Source organism: Penicillium griseofulvum, assembly GCF_001561935.1.
Source record: "Penicillium griseofulvum strain PG3 chromosome Unknown contig_6, whole genome shotgun sequence".
NCBI lineage: Eukaryota > Fungi > Ascomycota > Eurotiomycetes > Eurotiales > Aspergillaceae > Penicillium > Penicillium griseofulvum.
The window spans coordinates 591,012-609,931 of record NW_024467419.1 but is presented as its reverse complement, the minus strand read 5'-3'; the positions used below and the strand labels follow the sequence as shown (position 1 = coordinate 609,931).

At 48.7% G+C, this 18,920-nt stretch overlaps 8 protein-coding genes across 8 annotated transcripts; 3 read left to right on the top strand and 5 right to left on the bottom strand.

Moving 5' to 3' along the window:
• Nucleotides 1–617: 617 nt before the first annotated feature.
• On the top strand, nt 618–2,516 carry PGRI_073610 (putative ATP-dependent Clp protease; the record flags this gene model as incomplete). The annotated part of the gene is made up of 2 exons (XM_040795075.1): nt 618–1,056; nt 1,120–2,516. 2 exons carry the CDS (start codon nt 618–620, stop codon nt 2,514–2,516), a joined length of 1,836 nt encoding a protein of 611 aa, XP_040652752.1.
• Nucleotides 2,517–2,929: 413 nt separating this feature from the next.
• On the bottom strand, nt 2,930–7,219 carry PGRI_073600 (uncharacterized protein; the record flags this gene model as incomplete). The annotated part of the gene is made up of 6 exons (XM_040795074.1): nt 2,930–3,491; nt 3,548–3,897; nt 3,956–4,771; nt 4,826–5,099; nt 5,290–5,476; nt 5,554–7,219. The coding sequence occupies 6 exons, from the start codon at nt 7,217–7,219 to the stop codon at nt 2,930–2,932; spliced, it is 3,855 nt and encodes a 1,284-aa protein (XP_040652751.1).
• Nucleotides 7,220–7,774: 555 nt separating this feature from the next.
• On the top strand, nt 7,775–8,665 carry PGRI_073590 (Rab family GTPase; the record flags this gene model as incomplete). The annotated part of the gene is made up of 5 exons (XM_040795073.1): nt 7,775–7,795; nt 7,864–7,876; nt 7,972–8,361; nt 8,411–8,491; nt 8,541–8,665. The coding sequence occupies 5 exons, from the start codon at nt 7,775–7,777 to the stop codon at nt 8,663–8,665; spliced, it is 630 nt and encodes a 209-aa protein (XP_040652750.1).
• Nucleotides 8,666–9,577: 912 nt separating this feature from the next.
• Nucleotides 9,578–10,426, bottom strand: PGRI_073580 (uncharacterized protein; the record flags this gene model as incomplete). Its single annotated transcript, XM_040795072.1, has 1 exon — nt 9,578–10,426. One exon carries the CDS (start codon nt 10,424–10,426, stop codon nt 9,578–9,580), a length of 849 nt encoding a protein of 282 aa, XP_040652749.1.
• A 955-nt stretch (nt 10,427–11,381) lies between these two features.
• PGRI_073570 (ribosome biogenesis protein BRX1) lies at nt 11,382–12,533 on the bottom strand (the record flags this gene model as incomplete). Its single annotated transcript, XM_040795071.1, has 2 exons — nt 11,382–12,231; nt 12,298–12,533. 2 exons carry the CDS (start codon nt 12,531–12,533, stop codon nt 11,382–11,384), a joined length of 1,086 nt encoding a protein of 361 aa, XP_040652748.1.
• Nucleotides 12,534–13,041: 508 nt separating this feature from the next.
• Nucleotides 13,042–13,840, bottom strand: PGRI_073560 (PfkB; the record flags this gene model as incomplete). The annotated part of the gene is made up of 5 exons (XM_040795070.1): nt 13,042–13,216; nt 13,277–13,384; nt 13,437–13,498; nt 13,548–13,706; nt 13,766–13,840. 5 exons carry the CDS (start codon nt 13,838–13,840, stop codon nt 13,042–13,044), a joined length of 579 nt encoding a protein of 192 aa, XP_040652747.1.
• Nucleotides 13,841–15,163: 1,323 nt separating this feature from the next.
• Nucleotides 15,164–16,020, top strand: PGRI_073550 (uncharacterized protein; the record flags this gene model as incomplete). Its single annotated transcript, XM_040795069.1, has 2 exons — nt 15,164–15,250; nt 15,313–16,020. 2 exons carry the CDS (start codon nt 15,164–15,166, stop codon nt 16,018–16,020), a joined length of 795 nt encoding a protein of 264 aa, XP_040652746.1.
• Nucleotides 16,021–16,778: 758 nt separating this feature from the next.
• abp2 (putative ARS binding protein Abp2) lies at nt 16,779–18,850 on the bottom strand (the record flags this gene model as incomplete). The annotated part of the gene is made up of 2 exons (XM_040795068.1): nt 16,779–18,455; nt 18,509–18,850. The coding sequence occupies 2 exons, from the start codon at nt 18,848–18,850 to the stop codon at nt 16,779–16,781; spliced, it is 2,019 nt and encodes a 672-aa protein (XP_040652745.1).
• Nucleotides 18,851–18,920: the final 70 nt, after the last annotated feature.

Sequence of the window (18,920 nt, the reverse complement as noted above, 5' to 3'; positions counted from 1 at the left end):
GCATACCGCTATGCAAGTGTTGCGTCGGTAGTACAACCGCAATCACTAGATCTGCAATGGGTTGACAGCGCTGTCGATTGTGTTGGTGTGGGCTGCAACTGTACCACTTGCCACCACCCACACGTCCGAAATATGCACTCCGTGCCACACTTGAGGCGACTCCCTACTTCGACCAGCCAAGTGGGTGCATGCTAAATAGTAAAATGACATTGGAGTGTAGACAAGATATATCCCTCCATGACGTCAGCGCCGGCTCCCTCCAGGGCTGTATTTGAGTATTGCAACGATTTCAGGGTTGGCCTTTTAACGACATGATCTGCAAATCTGCTTGAGACATAGATCTTTTAGGCATTGAATCCTAAATATACATAGTAGCTCTCAATTTGCTTCGACTGCCTCGTAAATAACCGGTCCATGGATGGATGCCCCGGGGCCACTTGCCCAAATAAGCAGATGGATCAGATGACTCATCAGATAAGATCACCTGCCCCATGCGGGGAACCTAAGCTATGTGGTATCTGATCTGATCCTCGCTCTCCAATTCTCCTTTACTTTGTGACTTCCGAGCTCTCTCTACCCGCCTTTCATTACCCCTTGTGATTTACTGGCGCCCAGCAATGCTGTGGCGGCATTTACAGCGTCGCTTCCCGGCCCCCTTGGCTCGTCGTGACATTGTCCGGTGTCGGCTTCCTCAATCATATACTAGTTCGCGAATACGCCAGCTGTCTAGCTCCTCCACATTTCCGACATCGTCTCAATTCAACCGGTCAGAATTTACAGGCCAGCCTTTTACTGGTAGCTGTGAAACTGGAGGTCCTACTCTCGGGCCATTAGCCTCAGCCCCGGCCTTTGGCGCCCCCCGCATCACACCAAAAGTGTTGAAGCAATACCTCGATCAATATGTCGTCGGCCAGGAACGTGCAAAGAAAGTGCTCAGTGTCGCTGTGTACAATCACTATCAGCGCGTACAAGAGTTAATGCGCCGGGAGGAAGGAGCAGCCGAAGCTCTTGCGAAGCGTCAGCGGAGGGAAGCACTCGAAACTCATCCCTTAGACGGTATATCACACAGTGATTCCTCATGATGACTCTCATTTTCTGATTTATTTTTCGGTATAACAGATGATATCACAGGCGTGCTGAAGACTGCCAGCATACCTCAAGCCCCCAAATCCCGCCCAGACACTCCCCTAGAGCAATCCGATTTCGCCGATACGGCACCGCTACAGCTTGAGAAGTCCAATATTCTATTACTTGGACCGTCTGGTGTAGGAAAAACACTTATGGCAAAGACTCTTGCTCGGGTGCTTTCAGTGCCTTTCAGTATTTCCGACTGTACTGTGTTCACCCAAGCCGGTTACATTGGGGAGGACGCGGAAGTGTGTGTTCACCGACTTTTGGCAGCGGCGGACTACAACGTGGAAAAGGCTGAACGTGGAATTATTGTCCTTGACGAGGTGGACAAGATCGCAGCTGCGAAGGTTAGTCACGGCAAAGACGTCGGTGGCGAAGGAGTACAACAGGCGCTTCTCAAGATCATCGAAGGCACAACCGTGCAGGTCCAGGCCAAGCCAGAGAAGAATCCCCGCGCAACTAGTGCCCCGAATAGCTATCCCTCTAATAGCCCCCTGGGAAATGGATCATTCCAACCCCACAACCCCAGCTCAGCCGCTAAAGGAGAAGTGTACAATGTACGCACGGACAACATTTTGTTCATTTTCTCCGGTGCCTTCGTTGGACTGCACAAATCTATCATGGATCGAATATCCCGTGGGTCCATGGGGTTCGGTCAGCCGGTTCGGACCCCCTCAAATATTAGCGATTTCCCTGGATCACCAAATGTCTCTACCAACCAGCCACTTCCGATCCTCCCAGGATCCGAGGAAGAAGCGCTGTATAAGAAACACCTCCCCTTCTTCTCCTCTGTCTCACCAGCTGGTTCTGGTGCCGAGCCAACCTATTTCAATGCACTCGACCTGTTAACACCCTCAGACCTGCAAAGCTACGGCTTCATTCCGGAGCTGATCGGCAGGATTCCCGTCACCGCTGCTCTCTCCGTACTACCTCAGCCCTTACTTGTGCGCATCCTAACCGAACCTCGCAATTCCCTTCTAGCCCAATACACTACCCTATTCTCTCTCTCGGGTATTGAGCTACGCTTCACCACACCAGCACTCCACAAGATCGCCGCCAATGCCTTCACAATGGGCACAGGTGCACGCGCGCTGCGCACCGAGATGGAAACTATTCTCAGTGACGCCATGTTCGAAGCGCCCGGCTCGAGCGTGAAATTCGTCCTTGTGACGGAGGCTGTGGCCGAGCGTAAGGAACAACCAATCTATCTTGCCCGTGGACAGGGTGGGCGTTTCAATGCTATGATTTCAGCTGAGGAAAGTCAATGGGAAGCAAAGAGGCGCGGGGAAAAGAAACCCCAGGATCAAAAAGCCGAAACGCAAGATGATGCGGATGGCTCCAATGTATCGGACTTCCAGGAATACCAGAATCGAGCGACTGGTTAGATGTAAATAAATGGTGTCCTTTCACCTGAGACCCGGCCACTTTGCAAATATTTCCGGGCGTTGTTCTTCCCAGCTTCGTATCACAGTTGGCGGCAATTAGGGCGTAGTTTAGCAAAGCTATACTTTTGGAAATTCTGAATGTTCATATGATAGGTCTTCTATTACCGATGAATCGTTGTATCTCAATGTTGAATGCAACGAAAACTAGTATTATATGGCTACAAGGTACTTAAAGAGGGACTTTCGCGTAAATTTGGTTCATTTCGTCACTTCATGCATAGAGTTTTAAACATAATACATACAACAAACAACAAGGGTATCATAAAAAGGTGTGCAAGAGCAGGAATGGAAGCATGAAGAGAATCATACTTATGTGGGGATGCAGCCTGCCCTGGCTGAAAGTCCACGGGTAATCATTTGTAGGGAGCAGGGTACTTGTTCGTGCCACTACTGTTCGGGCTGCCTGTAAAGGTAGAATGAATATTGGCATTGGCGTTGTGAGATGCCCAATTAGGCGTCTGTGGTGTGGCCGCACTCGAAGGGGTAGCTACTTGGCTAGCAGAAGGTCGTGGCGTTGGATCACCAGAGCCTGACAGGTAGCCCATGATGGCCTCTGAGTTTATTTTGAATCGTTTGAAAAAATGGTCGAAGCCACCTCGCATGACAGTGATATGTCCCCATTTCTCCCATCGTGCGCCAGCGGAAGCATCAAGAGAGGTAACAGCGATGAAGTTCCGGAAACGTGGTATGTTAATCAGTGACCACCCCGCGAAGAATTCGATCAGATGATCGGCGTCGCGTTCAGCTTTTCCCTCGATTCGAAGGCTGTGGTGCTCTGTGCGAGTACCGTATTCATTAAGAGCGGGTGAGATGACGTTGCTCTTTGAATTCGGGTCTAGACTAGCTTTATCGAACAAGGCTGCATGAGGGTCGGCGACGTTGTTCTTGATGATCAAGGAGTAAACGAGCAATAGACTATATGTAGTTTGTTAGAAGCTTGACCCAAATAGCGGTAAAGAGATATGACATACAGTCCATGATCTTGCGAGTGAGTTTCATCATCGAGTCTCCTTTCGATCCATTCAAGTATCCCAGGGGGAAACATCAACGTCCAAGATCTGCGTTTGTTCCTGTTTGCATTCCGAATCCATTGGAGAGTTATGGCCACCCCTTTTAGGTTTGTCAATACGTCTTCGGTGAAAAGTATGACACCGCCATATGGGAATATGCGTAAATGGTAGTCGCCAGGTGAGCAATAACGGGGATCAACTAATTCGAGTGGTCTGCGAATCCTAACAATCCAATAATTGAACGAATTGGTCGGAAGAAAAGAATTGAGTGGAGGCTGTAACGTATCGTATCCGACGAATGATTCGTGAAACTACATGCAGCCGGTTAGTTGTTTCACAATTGTAACCGCGTGGGTGTCGATCACATACTATGGCAACGCCCTGTCTGCTGTTCTGCACAAATTTTGTCCAGTCTCCAGGGTTGTCGCTTGTTAACACAATCTTTTCATAGTACACCAGGCAAACCTGCAGAAGCCGCAGTTCCTCTTTTACTTCTGGATCGTCCGAGGGAAAGTGCAAGTAAAAGATACTGGCCTTGGAAGATTTCCCGCCTTCCTCAATTGTCGCAAGTTCTTCCACGTTGATTTTGAGGGCTTTCATGAAATCCTCAACTACCTGGGGCCCCGTTTGATCTGTTTGATCCCCTTGAGTGGCGATGTTACCTTGGGGTTGGGGGTTAACGCAAATTGAATTATCCCTGAGCCCACTTGCGGGCAGAAAGCTTTGGACTGGCGCTGAGATCGGCCTCTCTCGCGACGGCAAGGATCCATTCATTCTCATATCATGGTGAAAGTTTGCCTGTCTTGGGGAAGTGCTAGACTCTAGGCTACCACCTGCACTAGGCGGCTCGCTGCGCATTGAAAGCGATGTATCTGGCAAGGGACGAGGTCGCCCGCTAGGCTGGCTAGATCCAATTTTTCGTAAAACTTCAATTGGTGCTAGCATAGTGCGGGCGGCAATGAGTAGAGGAACGCCGGGTGGCACTTCATCGGGCTGTGGAAACTTGAATTCCTGTGAACCGGGTGACCAAGCAACCCACACAATCCCCGCTCCGTTTCTGTTCACCGGAGAATAGTGAATGGCGATGAGGCCGTCCTTTCGCAGATCCTCTGCTAGACCAAACAGATTTTCGCTGGTGTCGCTGAAGCCCTCAACCCAGCCGGTACTCAGTATAGAATTTTTCGCCTATAGCCAATGTTAGCAGTGTATAAGAGACACATCTACGGATCTGGCACTCACACTGGATTCGCACAATTTTTCGTACTCTCTGACTGTGCACAGGTCCTTAAACCAAACCTCAACTCGGTGTGTATTCCGATTCTTAGACGCTATCAGAGATCTCTGGACATCCAAATCGATGCCGCATACTCTGAAAGCACCCATGAGTCTCTTATCAGGTCCAATGAAGATGTGAATAAGGGTCTCTCCCTTGGGGACCCAGTATCCCGCAATATTGCGGGGTCCTTGGGGAATACGCGCCGGCATCGTTGCAGCTTGGGCCGCGATGGGACGACTAAGTTGGGCAGATGCTTCAGCCCTATCAGTTCTGGGTTCGGCGGGAACAAATGCTTGAGCATTAAATAATGTGTTTCCATTCAACCCAATTGAGTTTGAAGATCTTGACGCAAGCCGAGAATGACCCGGAGATGGGCTACGACGCGGATAATCACCACTTGTATCACGGAAAGAGCCTGGTAATTGACCGGGTGGCGGTGGCTGTCGAGAGGATGGTGACCGTGACCGTCGAGATCGCGATTGCCGACGTGAGGACGATGACCGACGAGATGGCGGAGACCGTGACCGACGAGATGGCGGAGACCGTGACCGTCGATAGGGCGGTGACCGTCGACGTGGAGATGACCGCCGAGATGGTGATTGCCGACGAGAGAGCTCTGAGGGTCGGTAGGTATCGGCCATGATTGTGTAAGCAGGCTGTCTGGATGAATCTGGTCTATAGGTGTCCCAACCTCGGACTGTATCGCAGCTCTCCAGCGAGGTTTGGTTCTCGCCAGGCCTCCTCTCGAGAATGACCATTGCACGAGGCTTGGTTGTAATGACTGACGAAAGAGGTGTAATATCAGAACCCGAGGGTCTAGTAGATTTCACAGAAGTAATGTCCTCACGGGCCTCTGGAAGAACAACTGAAGGGGCCACTGAGCTAGTAGGCGCCGAAGGACCGGTAAGCTTATCGATATTGGCCTGTGACGCTGGATGGGGATAAGGAGCTGGTGAGGGCGCAGGAAGGGCAGAGGTTGACCGCCCGGCAGGATTCGTCAGAGTCTCACCTGACGGTGAAAGAGTTGAGACCAAAGAATCAGCAGAATCGGTAGTATGGGTGAGGTTCGCCGGTGGAACGGGCTTTGATCGGATATCTGGCGAAGAACTAGAGATAGTGGAATCTATAGCACCATTGATTCTCTCTAGATTCGACTGGGCACTGGTCGCAGGCAACAGCGCCACTGACGAAACCGACGCAGTGCAGTCTAAGTTCGAAGAGCGAGGCATTGGGGGAGCCATGGCCGACGAAGACGCGAGAACGACGGGGTTCTTTGGATGCTGCGCAATTTCATCGTTTATTTGACCAGTATGTGGCTGTAGTAGATCAGGCAAGCTGACTGGATTCTCAGAAGCAGGTTGATTTTCGGCTTCCGAGGATCTGGGACTTGTTACAGATGGGCCAACGACTAGGGTGGTATGGGGGATGTTCATCCTTGGTGCGAATTCAGAAGGCTTCATCAGCTCCATATGTGATAAATCCGGCGCTCGCTCGCGCCACTTCCTATCACAGTACGCACGCTTGGCCACCGGGCGCGTACCGAAAGAAGACAATTTGGGCTTTGCTGCTTGTGGGTTCTTCTGGCTCGCCGGCGGTTTCTGCTTGGCGGTAATATTCTTTGCGAGCTGAGCAAGTCGTGAGTTTGGACGCTGCCCTGGGGTTGCTTGTGTTTTTGCAATTAAGTTTGTTGATCCTAGAGGAGCGTTGCGTTTTTGTTGCGCACTAGAGATAGCTAATCCTGGGGGCGCTATTTGTTGCTGCGATTGGCGAGGCGCCGCCTTTGATGGAGGCAGAGCTTCAGCTGGAACAAACAAGGCTGAAGCGGTGGAATCGATGGAGAGTCGACTGGGAGCTCGACGGGATGCAATTCCTGCTTCAGGCTCATGGGCATCTACAATATTGCGATTGGCCAGTCGAGACGATTTAGCTTGAGGGACGTTTTTCTGCCGTGCCCTTTGTTCCCGTTTGCGCCTTCGTTCTTCTTTTCGCTTCTTTGTCTTTTTTTCCAACAAAGCCGTATCCTTCTCCCACGACTCAAGATCAAAACGGCGCTCTTTACCCTCAGCAATCTGCTTTTTTTTCTCTTCCCAGTCATCTAGGGTCTCTTCCGAAGTAAACATTTCCTTCGGCTCCCAAGTGCATCTGTCCATGCTGTATCCATCCCACTCTACCAAATACTGAGTTATGAAGGTACCCTCATCATTCTCGGAATCTGGTTCTGTGTAGAACCTCCGTTCCGCATGTATTGTCTTCACGAAGTACTCGGTTTCTTCTTCACTTTCTGAGGTAGATGCCAGAGAGTCGGCATCGCCATCTTCATGGTCAGAGGCATTGTTCATTTCAGAATCAGACGCCATTGTAGTAGCCTGGCAAAGTAAGTCAACAAATGCTTCATTGTGCAGCGTACAATGTCCATGCCCAAGATGTACGAGACGGTGTGCGGGTTGAAACTTTGAATTGCCGGGCTTCGTGGGTATCAGCTGAGAGCGAATGCCTACCGTAACGCATGTCCGTTGAGTAAGATAAAGATTAATTGGGGAAACAAGAGAATAAAGTAAAAGCAAAAGCAAGGCGAGCAAGAAAGCACAATACTGCCGGCAGTAGATAAAGGATACCGCCCGCGCGCCAAACGCCAACACACGTGATTGCCACGCTAACCCACAATGGGGGGGGGCACGATTAAGGAGAGACACTCGGCCCAGGCATTGCTGACTATCCCCTGTTGATCCTCTATTGTTTCCCGTGTGTGTGCTCCCCTGGTTTTCTTTCTGCCTGCCGCGAGCTCAGTACTGACGTATCTCGCTGTTGCCTTCTAAAGTTTCCAAATACACCCCTCAGTCCTCAATTATCCGCCACGTTTACCTGTACTTTGATACCACCTCTCGAGCTTTACTAGCTCGATCACATTCAAAATGGCCAACGACGAATATGACGTGAGTTGATTTAGGATGACGAGCTCCTTTATGCTTCAGAACTATACGCTGATGATAACTCCCCGCAGTTTCTCTTCAAAGGTAACGTCGCCACCTTATGCTGATGCCCGCCCTTCCCTTGTGCCCCCTGCCAAAAGATCTCGAGGCTGACAGCGGAGGTATTGTGGAGTGAACAGTGGTGCTTATTGGAGACTCTGGTGTTGGTAAATCTAACCTCTTGAGTCGTTTCACTCGCAACGAATTCAACCTAGACTCGAAGTCAACGATCGGTGTGGAGTTCGCGACCCGGTCCATTCAAGTCGACTCGAAGACAATCAAGGCACAGATTTGGGATACGGCTGGTCAGGAACGCTACCGTGCGATTACTTCTGCCTACTACCGTGGCGCTGTCGGCGCCCTACTTGTTTACGATATCAGCAAACACCAGACCTACGAGAATGTCAACCGGTGGTTGAAGGAGCTCCGGGATCACGCCGACTCGAACATCGTCATCATGCTCGTTGGTAACAAGAGTGATTTGCGCCACCTGCGTGCGGTCCCCACGGAGGAGGCCAAGCAGTTTGCCAGTGCGTTTCCCGACAATCAGTTTTACTGTGTGGCGCTGACATTGATTAGGCGAGAACAACCTTTCATTCATTGAGACCTCCGCACTTGATGCCAGCAACGTTGAGCTGGCCTTCCAGAACATCCTTACAGGTTGGTTTTTTACTCCTTGGAATTTGGTGTAGAATGCTAATTTCGACAGAAATCTACCGCATCGTTTCCAGTAAGGCTCTCGACTCCGGAGAGGGTGGCCAGCAGGTCCTCGACCGCCGTCCCGTTATCGACCCCAGCAAGCAAGACAGCGAGCAGAAGCCGGGCTGCTGCTAGGTTACCCCTCGCAAGGACGATGCACCGACTGCCACGACTCTTCTTTTGCGATGTGATATTGAGACGGTCTTGATCTGTGTTGAGAGTCTGAAATTCAACGGCTACAAAGATGATACACAGGCGGGATTTGTTAGAGAAACCACAAGGGGAGATAGGGGTCCGGAATTGATGTTAACAGCTGTCGGATCCCCCTTCCGTCCTTTTTTTAATTCGTTTTCCCGTGGTCCTTGACGAAATTGATCCCCTTTTTTTTTTCTGTTCGCCCAGCTGGTGTGCTTGATATGTTTCTACGATGATGAACACAGTTGGTGGTGCAATGAATTTTGTTGGGCGTCGAACATTATGGCTGCGTGGCTTTTGTATGAAAATTCTCTCAAAATCGTATATTCATTCCACCCCTTACGTAGAATTGTACGTTGTAGTCAATGCCAATAAGGAGACAACTGTCAATGCGTTGAAGATGGGTCCACGTGCTCCACAAGGCAATTTATTTCTCCGGGCCCCAAGGTTTTATAGCGCCATATTACCTAATTAGCGGCCCTAGCCCCCAAGGGGTGTCAACGGTTATTTACAATTTAGAGCGACGACAGGGGGTTGAAGATATGCATGAGTTCAGATGATCATTCAGTGGTACGTCATATAGATAGTATGTACATAGCATGTTATAGGTACTTTCTTTGTCAGCTTTTCTATGACCCAAAGGAGCAGACACCTTGTGAAACAAGTCTAAATGTATCAAAGGCTATTCCACAAATTAAACGCCTTTTCCGCCTTCTTTTGCCGGCCTATAAACCTTACCAACAAGACACCGAAAGGGAATATCATAGAGACCACTGAAAAGACATCACAAAGCCGCATAAGCGGCCAATATTCTTGTTTCGATAAATTCACACAAAGTCAACAATCACAAATCTAGTCTAGGACAATTCCCATATCACGAGCAGCCACTGCAGATCGAAATTCTCCAACCTCGAGACCACGTTCATTCATGACATATTCCAATGTATCACCAAATGTTTCGCCATTGTTGCGGAACCATTCACCTAGAGACCATACATACTCCTCTACCTGTTCCTTCAGCAAAGCATGGTCGCGCAACCATAATATTTGACCAGGATCAAGCTTCATCATGTCCTGCATAATATAGTAATGCGGGATCTCGTCACCCCAGCCTTCATATCCTGGGTCATGGGAGAGGTCATTGCGAAATCGAGACCGGTATTTGGCTGGCGACTCAGGATAATTACCTGGATGGGCTGTATGGAAGTATTGTTGAATTGAGGTGTCAGGGCGTTTCTGGAGCAAGGAATGACCATGCGAAGACAGAGTAGTTGAAAGCGGAGGGTAATTGAGGTGGATATTGAACGAGAGTTGCTGGTTGCTGTCTGGAAAACGCTTGCGGAATTTGCGTTGAATCGTCACATTACTAGGACATATGTGATTCTGCACAATATCACACATGACTAGGCGCAAATCCTCAATCTCGGCCAGCTCTTGGGTCGACCAGTTGTGGAGCAACTGAGCGCGCTCCAATACCACATGGCGAAGACTACGGGAATGGCGATCATAAACATGAGAATGGAATGCGCTATGATACAACCATAATCGGTATACTGCGCGGCGCAGCCGCAATCGCTCTTCATCTGTGAGCGAGCGCCGATTCTCGAAGTCTACCTTCCACTTCTTAAATGGGTAGATGGTCTCCCATTTTCGGGCCACATGGCCGATATGAATGGCTTGTTTCAGAAGGGCATCAGACATAGGTGCATGTCGAATGTGATGAACGGGCTGGCTCTCATTTTGCGTCACCACTTGAATGATATCATCAAGGGGACCAAATTCGGTCTCCGCGACACTGGCGAGTATATCCAATTTGCTTGTCGAATTAAGGACGTGGTGGAGTCGACGGCAGATGGCTGATAAATTCAAGACATCGGATACTGAGTCACATGAACGAAATATATGGAGCAGAAGCTCCGTTGCAAGATAATCAATTGGCATGATGAAACTTGCTAGTCTGCAAGTAATAACACCATTAGAATGACTCACAGAGTGTCAATGAGTGATGACTTACCTGATGAAAGGTTGTTTATTTGTATCAGGCAACTTGAAAGGGAAAAAAAAGGACGGTTGGATTTCGAGGATTTACGTATAAATCAGTTGGACAGTGTTGTCACGGGTTGAAGCAATCAATATCAACACTTGTCGCGTGTACAGTGGACCTATTGGATATGTACCCCGCCGTTGGGGCTAACAGAATGAAGAGATAGCGTGGGATCAAGAGTGAACATATCGGAAGAGCAATCTCCTTGTAGCCGTATAGGGCTAGCCAACAAAAATGATGCCATGATAGATGGTGTCCGGAGGCAAAGTCGGACTTGAGGCGATGGATGGCGTCGAGAGCTCCAGGGCTCCAGTTATATAACGCTTAGCTAATGTTGCCCCTTGCATCCAGGGGTCTGCCCAGGAGTCCAACCAATCTACCCTTTCGGTTACATACCCTCAAGGCAGAGCTCTAGGGATCGCAATGAAACAGGCATAAGCAAGGAACAAATAGAAATAATCAACTTTTGAAATTAACCAGGATGAGACTTTGCCCCGACGCCTTAACGGACCATGATGAAAGCGTCGCATCAAATATACACATGTAGTCGAAACATCATCCCGAGGGATATCAAGTCTAGAAATAGCGCGACGAAACAAAAATATAAACCCCTTATGCAAACAGCTTCCTTGTGTCCAACGCATCCACCTTCCGCACAGAGTTTTCGGACAGTCCTAGATCGGAGCGCTTGGCCACCCGATCAGTCTGGCCGTCTCGGCGCTGGGAGTAGCGGCCAGCCTTGCCTTGCCGGATGTCGCTACGGACTTGGTTGGGGCTGACGTACTCCTTGTTCTCGTAGATGACGGGTCCACCAAAGCTTCCTTCGAGGATGACAATGGGGGTCAGAACGAAGCGGGGACCAATCTCGACCAGAGAAACCTCGGGCAGAGCGCCGTCTTTACCCTTTGGTACTGGCTTAACAGTCTCTTCGCCATCCTTCTTCTTACCGGGCTCAGACTCGCGAATCTCATAGACGCGAATCCAGATCTTGCCGTCCACCCCAAAGATACCGATGATGCGATCGACGAAGGGCTTCATGCCTCTGACACCACGCTTAGGCACACAGAAAACTCCGCGCAGCATCTCGCGAACAAGCGCACGGTATTCGCTACCAGGAGTTCCCATATCAGGGCCTTGCTCGTCGAAGGAGCGATCGAACACGACCAAGCCACGGCCGCCCTTCAGGCAGTTTCCTGCGAATCCAGCGCCGAGCTCGCCCATTGTGTGCAAGTTATTGAGGTGGAACTTAATAGTGGGGCCATTAGGAGGACGTGAAAGCCAGAGGTAGAGATCCTGGCCATTCTTCTTGGCCTCGAGGAAAAAGATAACGTTGCATGAGTGCAGGTCGGCAAGAGAGTTGAGGAGGAGGTTGTATCCGGCGGCTTTCTTTTTCGTGTCGAGCTTAGTCTCTTTGTGGGCATGGGGGAGGAGGCCGCAGATATCGCCCATGAGGTGTCGGTGACTAGAGAAAACAAATTTCAAAGATCAGTAAACCCGTTGCATATCTCTCAAGGCGCAATATTCATACCGGTAGGAAGCACCTCTGGAGGTCAAGATAAGTACTCGGGTCTTGGGCATGAATCCAGAAGCAAGCTGCTTCTTCACAACCTCAGCGGGCTCGCCGTCGTCGGACTCTTCCTCTTCGCTATCTGTGGTGTCGTCTTCCGCATTGAGGAGCTCCTCCATCTCAATGTCCTCGTCGGACATATCCTCGGTGGGCTGTCTGGCAGCCTTCTTTGAGACACTCTTGTAAACTGATGCCATAGTGACTGTTGATTGTGTCAAAAATGGAAATGAAATTAATCGTGTAAAAGAAGGCCGAGATCAAAAAGTTGACGGCAGAATATTTTTTGTTTCCACCGCCCTGAGCCTTTGCTGTGTCACGTGCCAAGTGGGTTACCAATTTAATTGCCGTTATTTACCGCTATATTTCTTGCCAAACATCCATGTGATGTTGTAAAACTATGCACTCCGTACCTTGCATTATGATTTTGATTTTGGGGAAGTGCAATCAATTACATATGTACAGGGTGCCTTGCATTGGATTATCTTCCGAATACCACTCTAAAAAGGAGATTAAAGTTGACTCAAAGTCTCATTTTATGAAAATATATATCTCCCATTCAACTCATATTATCTGCAAAAGATTTATGTAGATTCCAACCATTGAGACTCACAATGGTGAAATTTGTAGGCATAGACAAGAAGCGGGAATTGGTACATTGACTTGAAATTGTAAATATCTGGTGTAATTCAGCCAAGTAAAGGTGAATTAATATGATGGAGAGTCCAATGCTCTTTGTATATTTGCAAATCCCTCCTGGGTAACCTTTAAGCCGGCAATAAGATTTGCAAATTCCAATCTCTTTCGAAAATCCCAATCCCGACCCCGATAGATGAGACCGTATAGCAAGCCAGCATTGAATGTATCTCCGGCTCCGATGGTGCTATAGACTATTAATATGGCCCAGCTTGTGCTGTAGTACATCGGGACGATCAAGACTCACTCGGTGACCCCTAGTCCTTCAGTATGCGCAGGGACATGAGCAAAGTTTCCAGTCCTTGGTTCAAGTGCTGCAGCCCCGTCATGACCCCAAGTACAGCATAGCAAGGACCTATAAGCGATAGATTAGAGTATTTCTCTGGGAACTGGATAGTAAAGCTTACGCTCGACTCGTCTTTAAAGATTGATTCCGCAAGCAATCCTCAGCGGATGTATATCCATTGTTCTGCTCAGCTATTAGATGTGTTTGAAGAAAGCCGAAAATAAAATCTCACCTGGGCCCATCCCTTCGAGTAGAAAACAACGTCAGCCGCGTCTGCAAGTTCCTGCAAGCCTGCTCGGCCTGGCTTTTCCACCTCAACGCTGATTTCAGCCTCTGGAAAATGCTCCCGGATGTAACGAATACATTCTAATGTGACATTTGGTGCACGGCCCTGAGTTCAAGTTAGTATGATTCATGATCAGCTGAGCACCTATCCGGCATTCATCGTACCTCGAAATGAAACCAAAGTCGATCAGTCACAGCACGTAGGGGCTCAACAGCAGTTGCGAACTCGACGTGCGTCATTTCGGGCAGCTCGTTGTAATTGACGATCGTTCTACTACCGGTGGCCTGGCTCGCAATGATGTAACTAGCAGCTGGCTCACTGAATATCTCTCGGTAAATGCAACTATCTAGCTGAACCATATTCCCTAAGCTTGATTGAATTTGCTGAGATGCAACTGATGCTTTGGAGGGCAGAACAGCAATGAGGTTCAATGATGATTTGGCACTCGACGGCCCATATTGCAACAATTGCCCCAGAACTTCGAGAGTGTTTGGACAGTTCCCACCGCGTCGGTGACTGATCCTGGACGCACGGAGCTTCTCATCTTCACCTGGGTAATGGGGGGTTCTGACGAAACCATGTGAATACTAGACTTTCTATGAACAGCGGATAGAACTCACGTTAGAATTGTGTCAAGATAGCACGCCCCTATAGCTACTAAAGTCATGATAATGATTTTTGGTTAGAATATATTTCAGTTTCCCGGAAGAAGGTGTGAGTAGCTATTGGTGTGGATTGATCCTCTATTTAATAAGTGTCGATGACCATGTCGAGGATACCCGTGACTTTCCTTGGAAGGTTAGGTCCACAGGGCTCTAGGGGCCGCGGGCTGTGGGGTGAATTAGTCAGCGTGTCGTTAAACCCTCCAGCCCAGGGCTGAGGTCCACCCAGTTCCACGGGTGTAAAGGTTAGATGGACCCTTTTCCTACTGTATGTTTGTCTTGGCACCCAAAGATCATCTTGTAGTTTGTAGTACCACATACCACAATCAGTCATTCTACTTAAGGCCCGCAACTATAGTGCAAAAGAGATATACGCATGCAGTTACTTTTCAAGATGGATCTCTAGCTATGTTCTCCAATTGCCAGTGAAAAGATCAGTCCCTCAATATCTGTCAGACTAGGGTATTCTATATCACGTGACCAATATATGAGTGCAACTGCATACCCTGATACAATGACCCAAGCATCTACAGCTGTCTTCACATGCTTTCTCAGAAGCCACGAAGAAAGAAGGCTTTGCTTTCTATATCTTTGTTGGAATGCGGATATCAATATTCATTAACGTATCTTACCCAAAGCATAGGTATAAAGAAGTAGCTGGGATACTGCAGGATGTTTGAATTAGGCAAACCAGAGGCATGCAATCCGCAAACTTCTTATTGTCCCTTATATTTACACAGAACAAAGCAAGCATTGATGTAGCTGGCAAGCGTTTTGGTCCTCATGATCTTTTTTGATCCTATATAAGTTATATAATCTTATCTAAACTGTTCATGAATTTTCCTAGTGTCCTCACAACTTCATTTTTAGCATTCGCTCACTGAGTCTATCTTTTCAGCCATGGGGCAGCGGAATAAAGTTTTAGAGACTGACACCCCTACTGCAAAATTCCTCTATACAATCATCAAGCAATTGGATCTGAAGTCGGTCAGTTCAATATTGCCCAACCATTAACTGAAGACTGATTTAACATTATTTGCACATAACAGGTTGATTGGAATAGGGTCGCTTCTGATGTCGAAATCTCCAATGGCCACGCTGCTCGTATGCGGTATTCCCGCTTCCGACAACAGATGGAAGGAAACACAGGAGCTAGCAAACCAAAGCGAAAGAGTAAAAAGCCAAAGACCATAGAGCCCCCTCCTCAGATACAAGGGATATTTCCAATGGCTCCACCGCTCATGATGCCCACCATGGAATCGATCGATTCTTCTCTTCCGGGTAACCCATTTGTGAAGTGCGAGCCGGGAACTCAAGGCAATGCAAACCTACAGAGCCTTACGCAGCATTCTCCACACTTGATGCTGGAGACAAGCACCGAAGGACAATATTATCTTCCTCAAGATTTTGCCTCGATGCAGTTCCAGCTGGCTTCAACCATACCATCTAGGATACCATCGCCGAGTCCCGCAACATCGTCGTCCTTCATGAATCCGTACCAGTTCCCAACAGCACCAAGTGGCTATCCTTATTCATCATCCAGCATTCAATCTGGCATTGACTTGCAGGAGTTTGAACAACCGCATCCTTTCATCAATTATGCCCCAACCATCACCTGGGAACCACTCCCTCCATCTCGCCAGGAAGACCCGACTGTAAAGATCGAAGAAGAACAGCAGACTGAGGAGAGGATAGAGAGTACAGAGAATCAGGAGGATCAGCCTGTGGTTGTCAAAGTTGAAAATATCCAAGATTGATCAGGCTCTGTTGGAGACTAGAAAGCCCTCGTTCGTATGTTCATTAGCTAGTACCCCTCATTATTACCATCACGCATGCTGAATTAGTCCCCGTGTCTTCGCTCACTTGCCATGGCTAAACATGGTAGTTTTAACTCTCGATAAAAATGCTCCATTTGGTGGTGGCGGTGTGCAGTCATGGATCAATCCATGATAAAGTCTTGAGTGAGGAAATATGGTATTTCGAAGTAAATTAACCATTTGCCTTCTCCTTCACGTATTCACGTATAGTTAACATTCAACACTGACCTGGTATTCATTGACTGATGTTAGATTTAACAGCATTGGATAGTCGGCTGTAACTGATGCGTCGTGGAAGGAACCCTGCTATCGTGCTTAGCAAGATCTCAAAGATACCTGCCTTCGTCAAGCAAAGGTAGATCGACGTGTAAACAAACAAGACTGGAGGCTTTGAATAGGGCAAGGGGAGACAATGGATCAAAATACAAAACGTAGAGCATACGAATTAACAAACCACGTGGGTCAAAAGTGCCCATGGGTTAGGCACCAATGCAAGATATGTAATCTCAAGCTATCCTAAGTTTAGGGGCTGAGATGATCAATGTCATTCATAAAGCGCAAGAAAGCAGTAGGATTGAACGTAGAGGGGTATCCTATCAGATAAACACGAGAAATGCCTGCATACATATCACAAATGGGCAAAAGCACAATGCTAAGATCATAATATAAATCTAGGAAGAATATTCGGCTGGCGAGCATTATATGTCCGCCATGACAGATTCCACAATCTTTCGCTTGTATTGTGACAAAGCCTGGTCCTTTTTCTGCATCTGAGCACGGAGTCTCGTGTAACGCTGCTTCCATGTTGCCTCGGAGACAGACTGGCTGGGATCGTCATCTTCGGAATCTAGGTCCGCCATCTTATTGTTTTCAATATCGTCATGACTCGGACCCATAACCACGCTCGGCTGATCAGACACACTCGCCCTTCCTATACGAGGATTGAAGTTTGCGAGCGTGATTTGCATCGAAAACTGGCTTGAGGTTTTGTGCTCATGGGAGATGGTATACTGAGCCCCATTGAATGATTCTTTAGAGGCAGGGACACCCCTATTTCCATCGCTGCTTGGCATGGCATGTTCAACCGTGACGACTAATGGCCCTGGATTATTGCCTGCGAGTCCAAAATGATGACCGACACCAAGATGAAAAGCCAGCAGCAGCGAATGAGTACCCAGTTGGAACTGTGAATATAATGAAGACAAATTGGCCACCATCGCTGAGGCTAGGGCACCCGCCTCGTTGGGTGCGAGGGTTGCTGTCCGCCCTGTCAGCCTAGCACGAAGTAGCTCTGCAGAAAGTGCATGAACAATGTCTTCGATAGAGGGATTCGGGCTAGTGGTTGTATTGCTTTGCCCATTGGAGGAAGGTGTTTGGGTAGTGATACCATTTGTTGGGGTATCTGTCGTGGAATATTGATGGGAACTATTGGACCCTTCAGACCCAGGAATGACAGCACCATTCACGCCGTTAACTACTAGTCTTGGTGGGGTGGCAAGTCGAACCGGCGCCCCTGAATGTTGGGGAACTTGCAATTGAAGTTTGTTGGGCCTTCCCTGAGAGACAGATGTTGGAGGTTGATCGTGAGATGGAGTTTGAAAGATTTGGGGCAGATTTCTGTCAAGGGCAAGTGAATGAACCTGAGTATTAGGATTGGGTGCATGCGATGATTCTCGACTGGGATTGACCTGGAAGGTAGAAAAGGAACCCGATGATGACCCTTTATTTGGTGGTCTTCCTCGGCCTTTCCCAGCTGACAAGCCGTTGCTGTTCGGCCAAGCAGATGAGACCGCAGGGCCATGTCGTCTCCTAGAACGGGTCTTTTCGCCAGTTGATGGAGTAACTGCCGAGCGTGGTTCTGCAGACACGAGTACATCTGATGGTAGATGACTGCGGGGAATGATAGCAGACTGTGGATAATTAGCAGGAGAAGCATCCCGTTCAGGATGTCTCCAGCGTATATCTTGACTTTGCGGATTCGGTCCTGAGCCATTTGGAAACGAGGAGGTCGCCGCTACCCAGGGGTCATTGGGTTCAATATCATCAGGAAATGCACTGAATGGAATCGCACTCTGTGGGAATGTCACGGAGTGGGGCTGAAAGCCACCCTGCTGTAGGGCGCCCACAGATGTATCCAACTGGGGTCGCTTGATTGACCTTTCCTCCTCACTGTACCTATCCTCAACCCTTTTCCTTCCCCGCTTTGGCTTCCATTGTGGCACCAGTGCCCTGAGAGCAAGATCCTCTTCTAATAACACACCATCGCGGGATTCGCTGACGAAAGGACCAGATGGCGGGAGCTGTGTATAGTAGGAATGGGGCAAGCCCATACAATATTCAAAGAAAGCATCAATATGCATAGCACGCATCCAGCGCTGGGCGAGATTAGCAAGACGAGTATGGGTTGGAAGCTTGAGGGCAGACGTACTTTGAGTCGAACAGTATACTGTTGCACCTTCTGGGTACTTTGCTTCTTTTCAAGGCAGGGGGGTTCGACACCCAATTCAATTGCTAGTTGAATCCATGTCTTCAACTCCTCATTCTGTAGCCGCTTTCGAATGAGCCCGAATAGGGTAAAGATGTTGAAGCTTTTTCCATCGCTCCGCGGGAGACACCGGAAGGTCTTTCGCAGATCTGATGTGTCAACCGTGGATGGAACATTAGGATTGCAGTACAATATAAATGCTACATAGGCATCATCAATCGTTTCGTCAGTGATATCTCGTGAGGGGAGAACTCGGGAATCTGCGTGATCGGCAGGATCTTTCATTGGTTGATGACGATTAGGATCAAAAAGTGGTGGAGACATGGACGTCCCGGAGCGATGGGCCGATGATGGG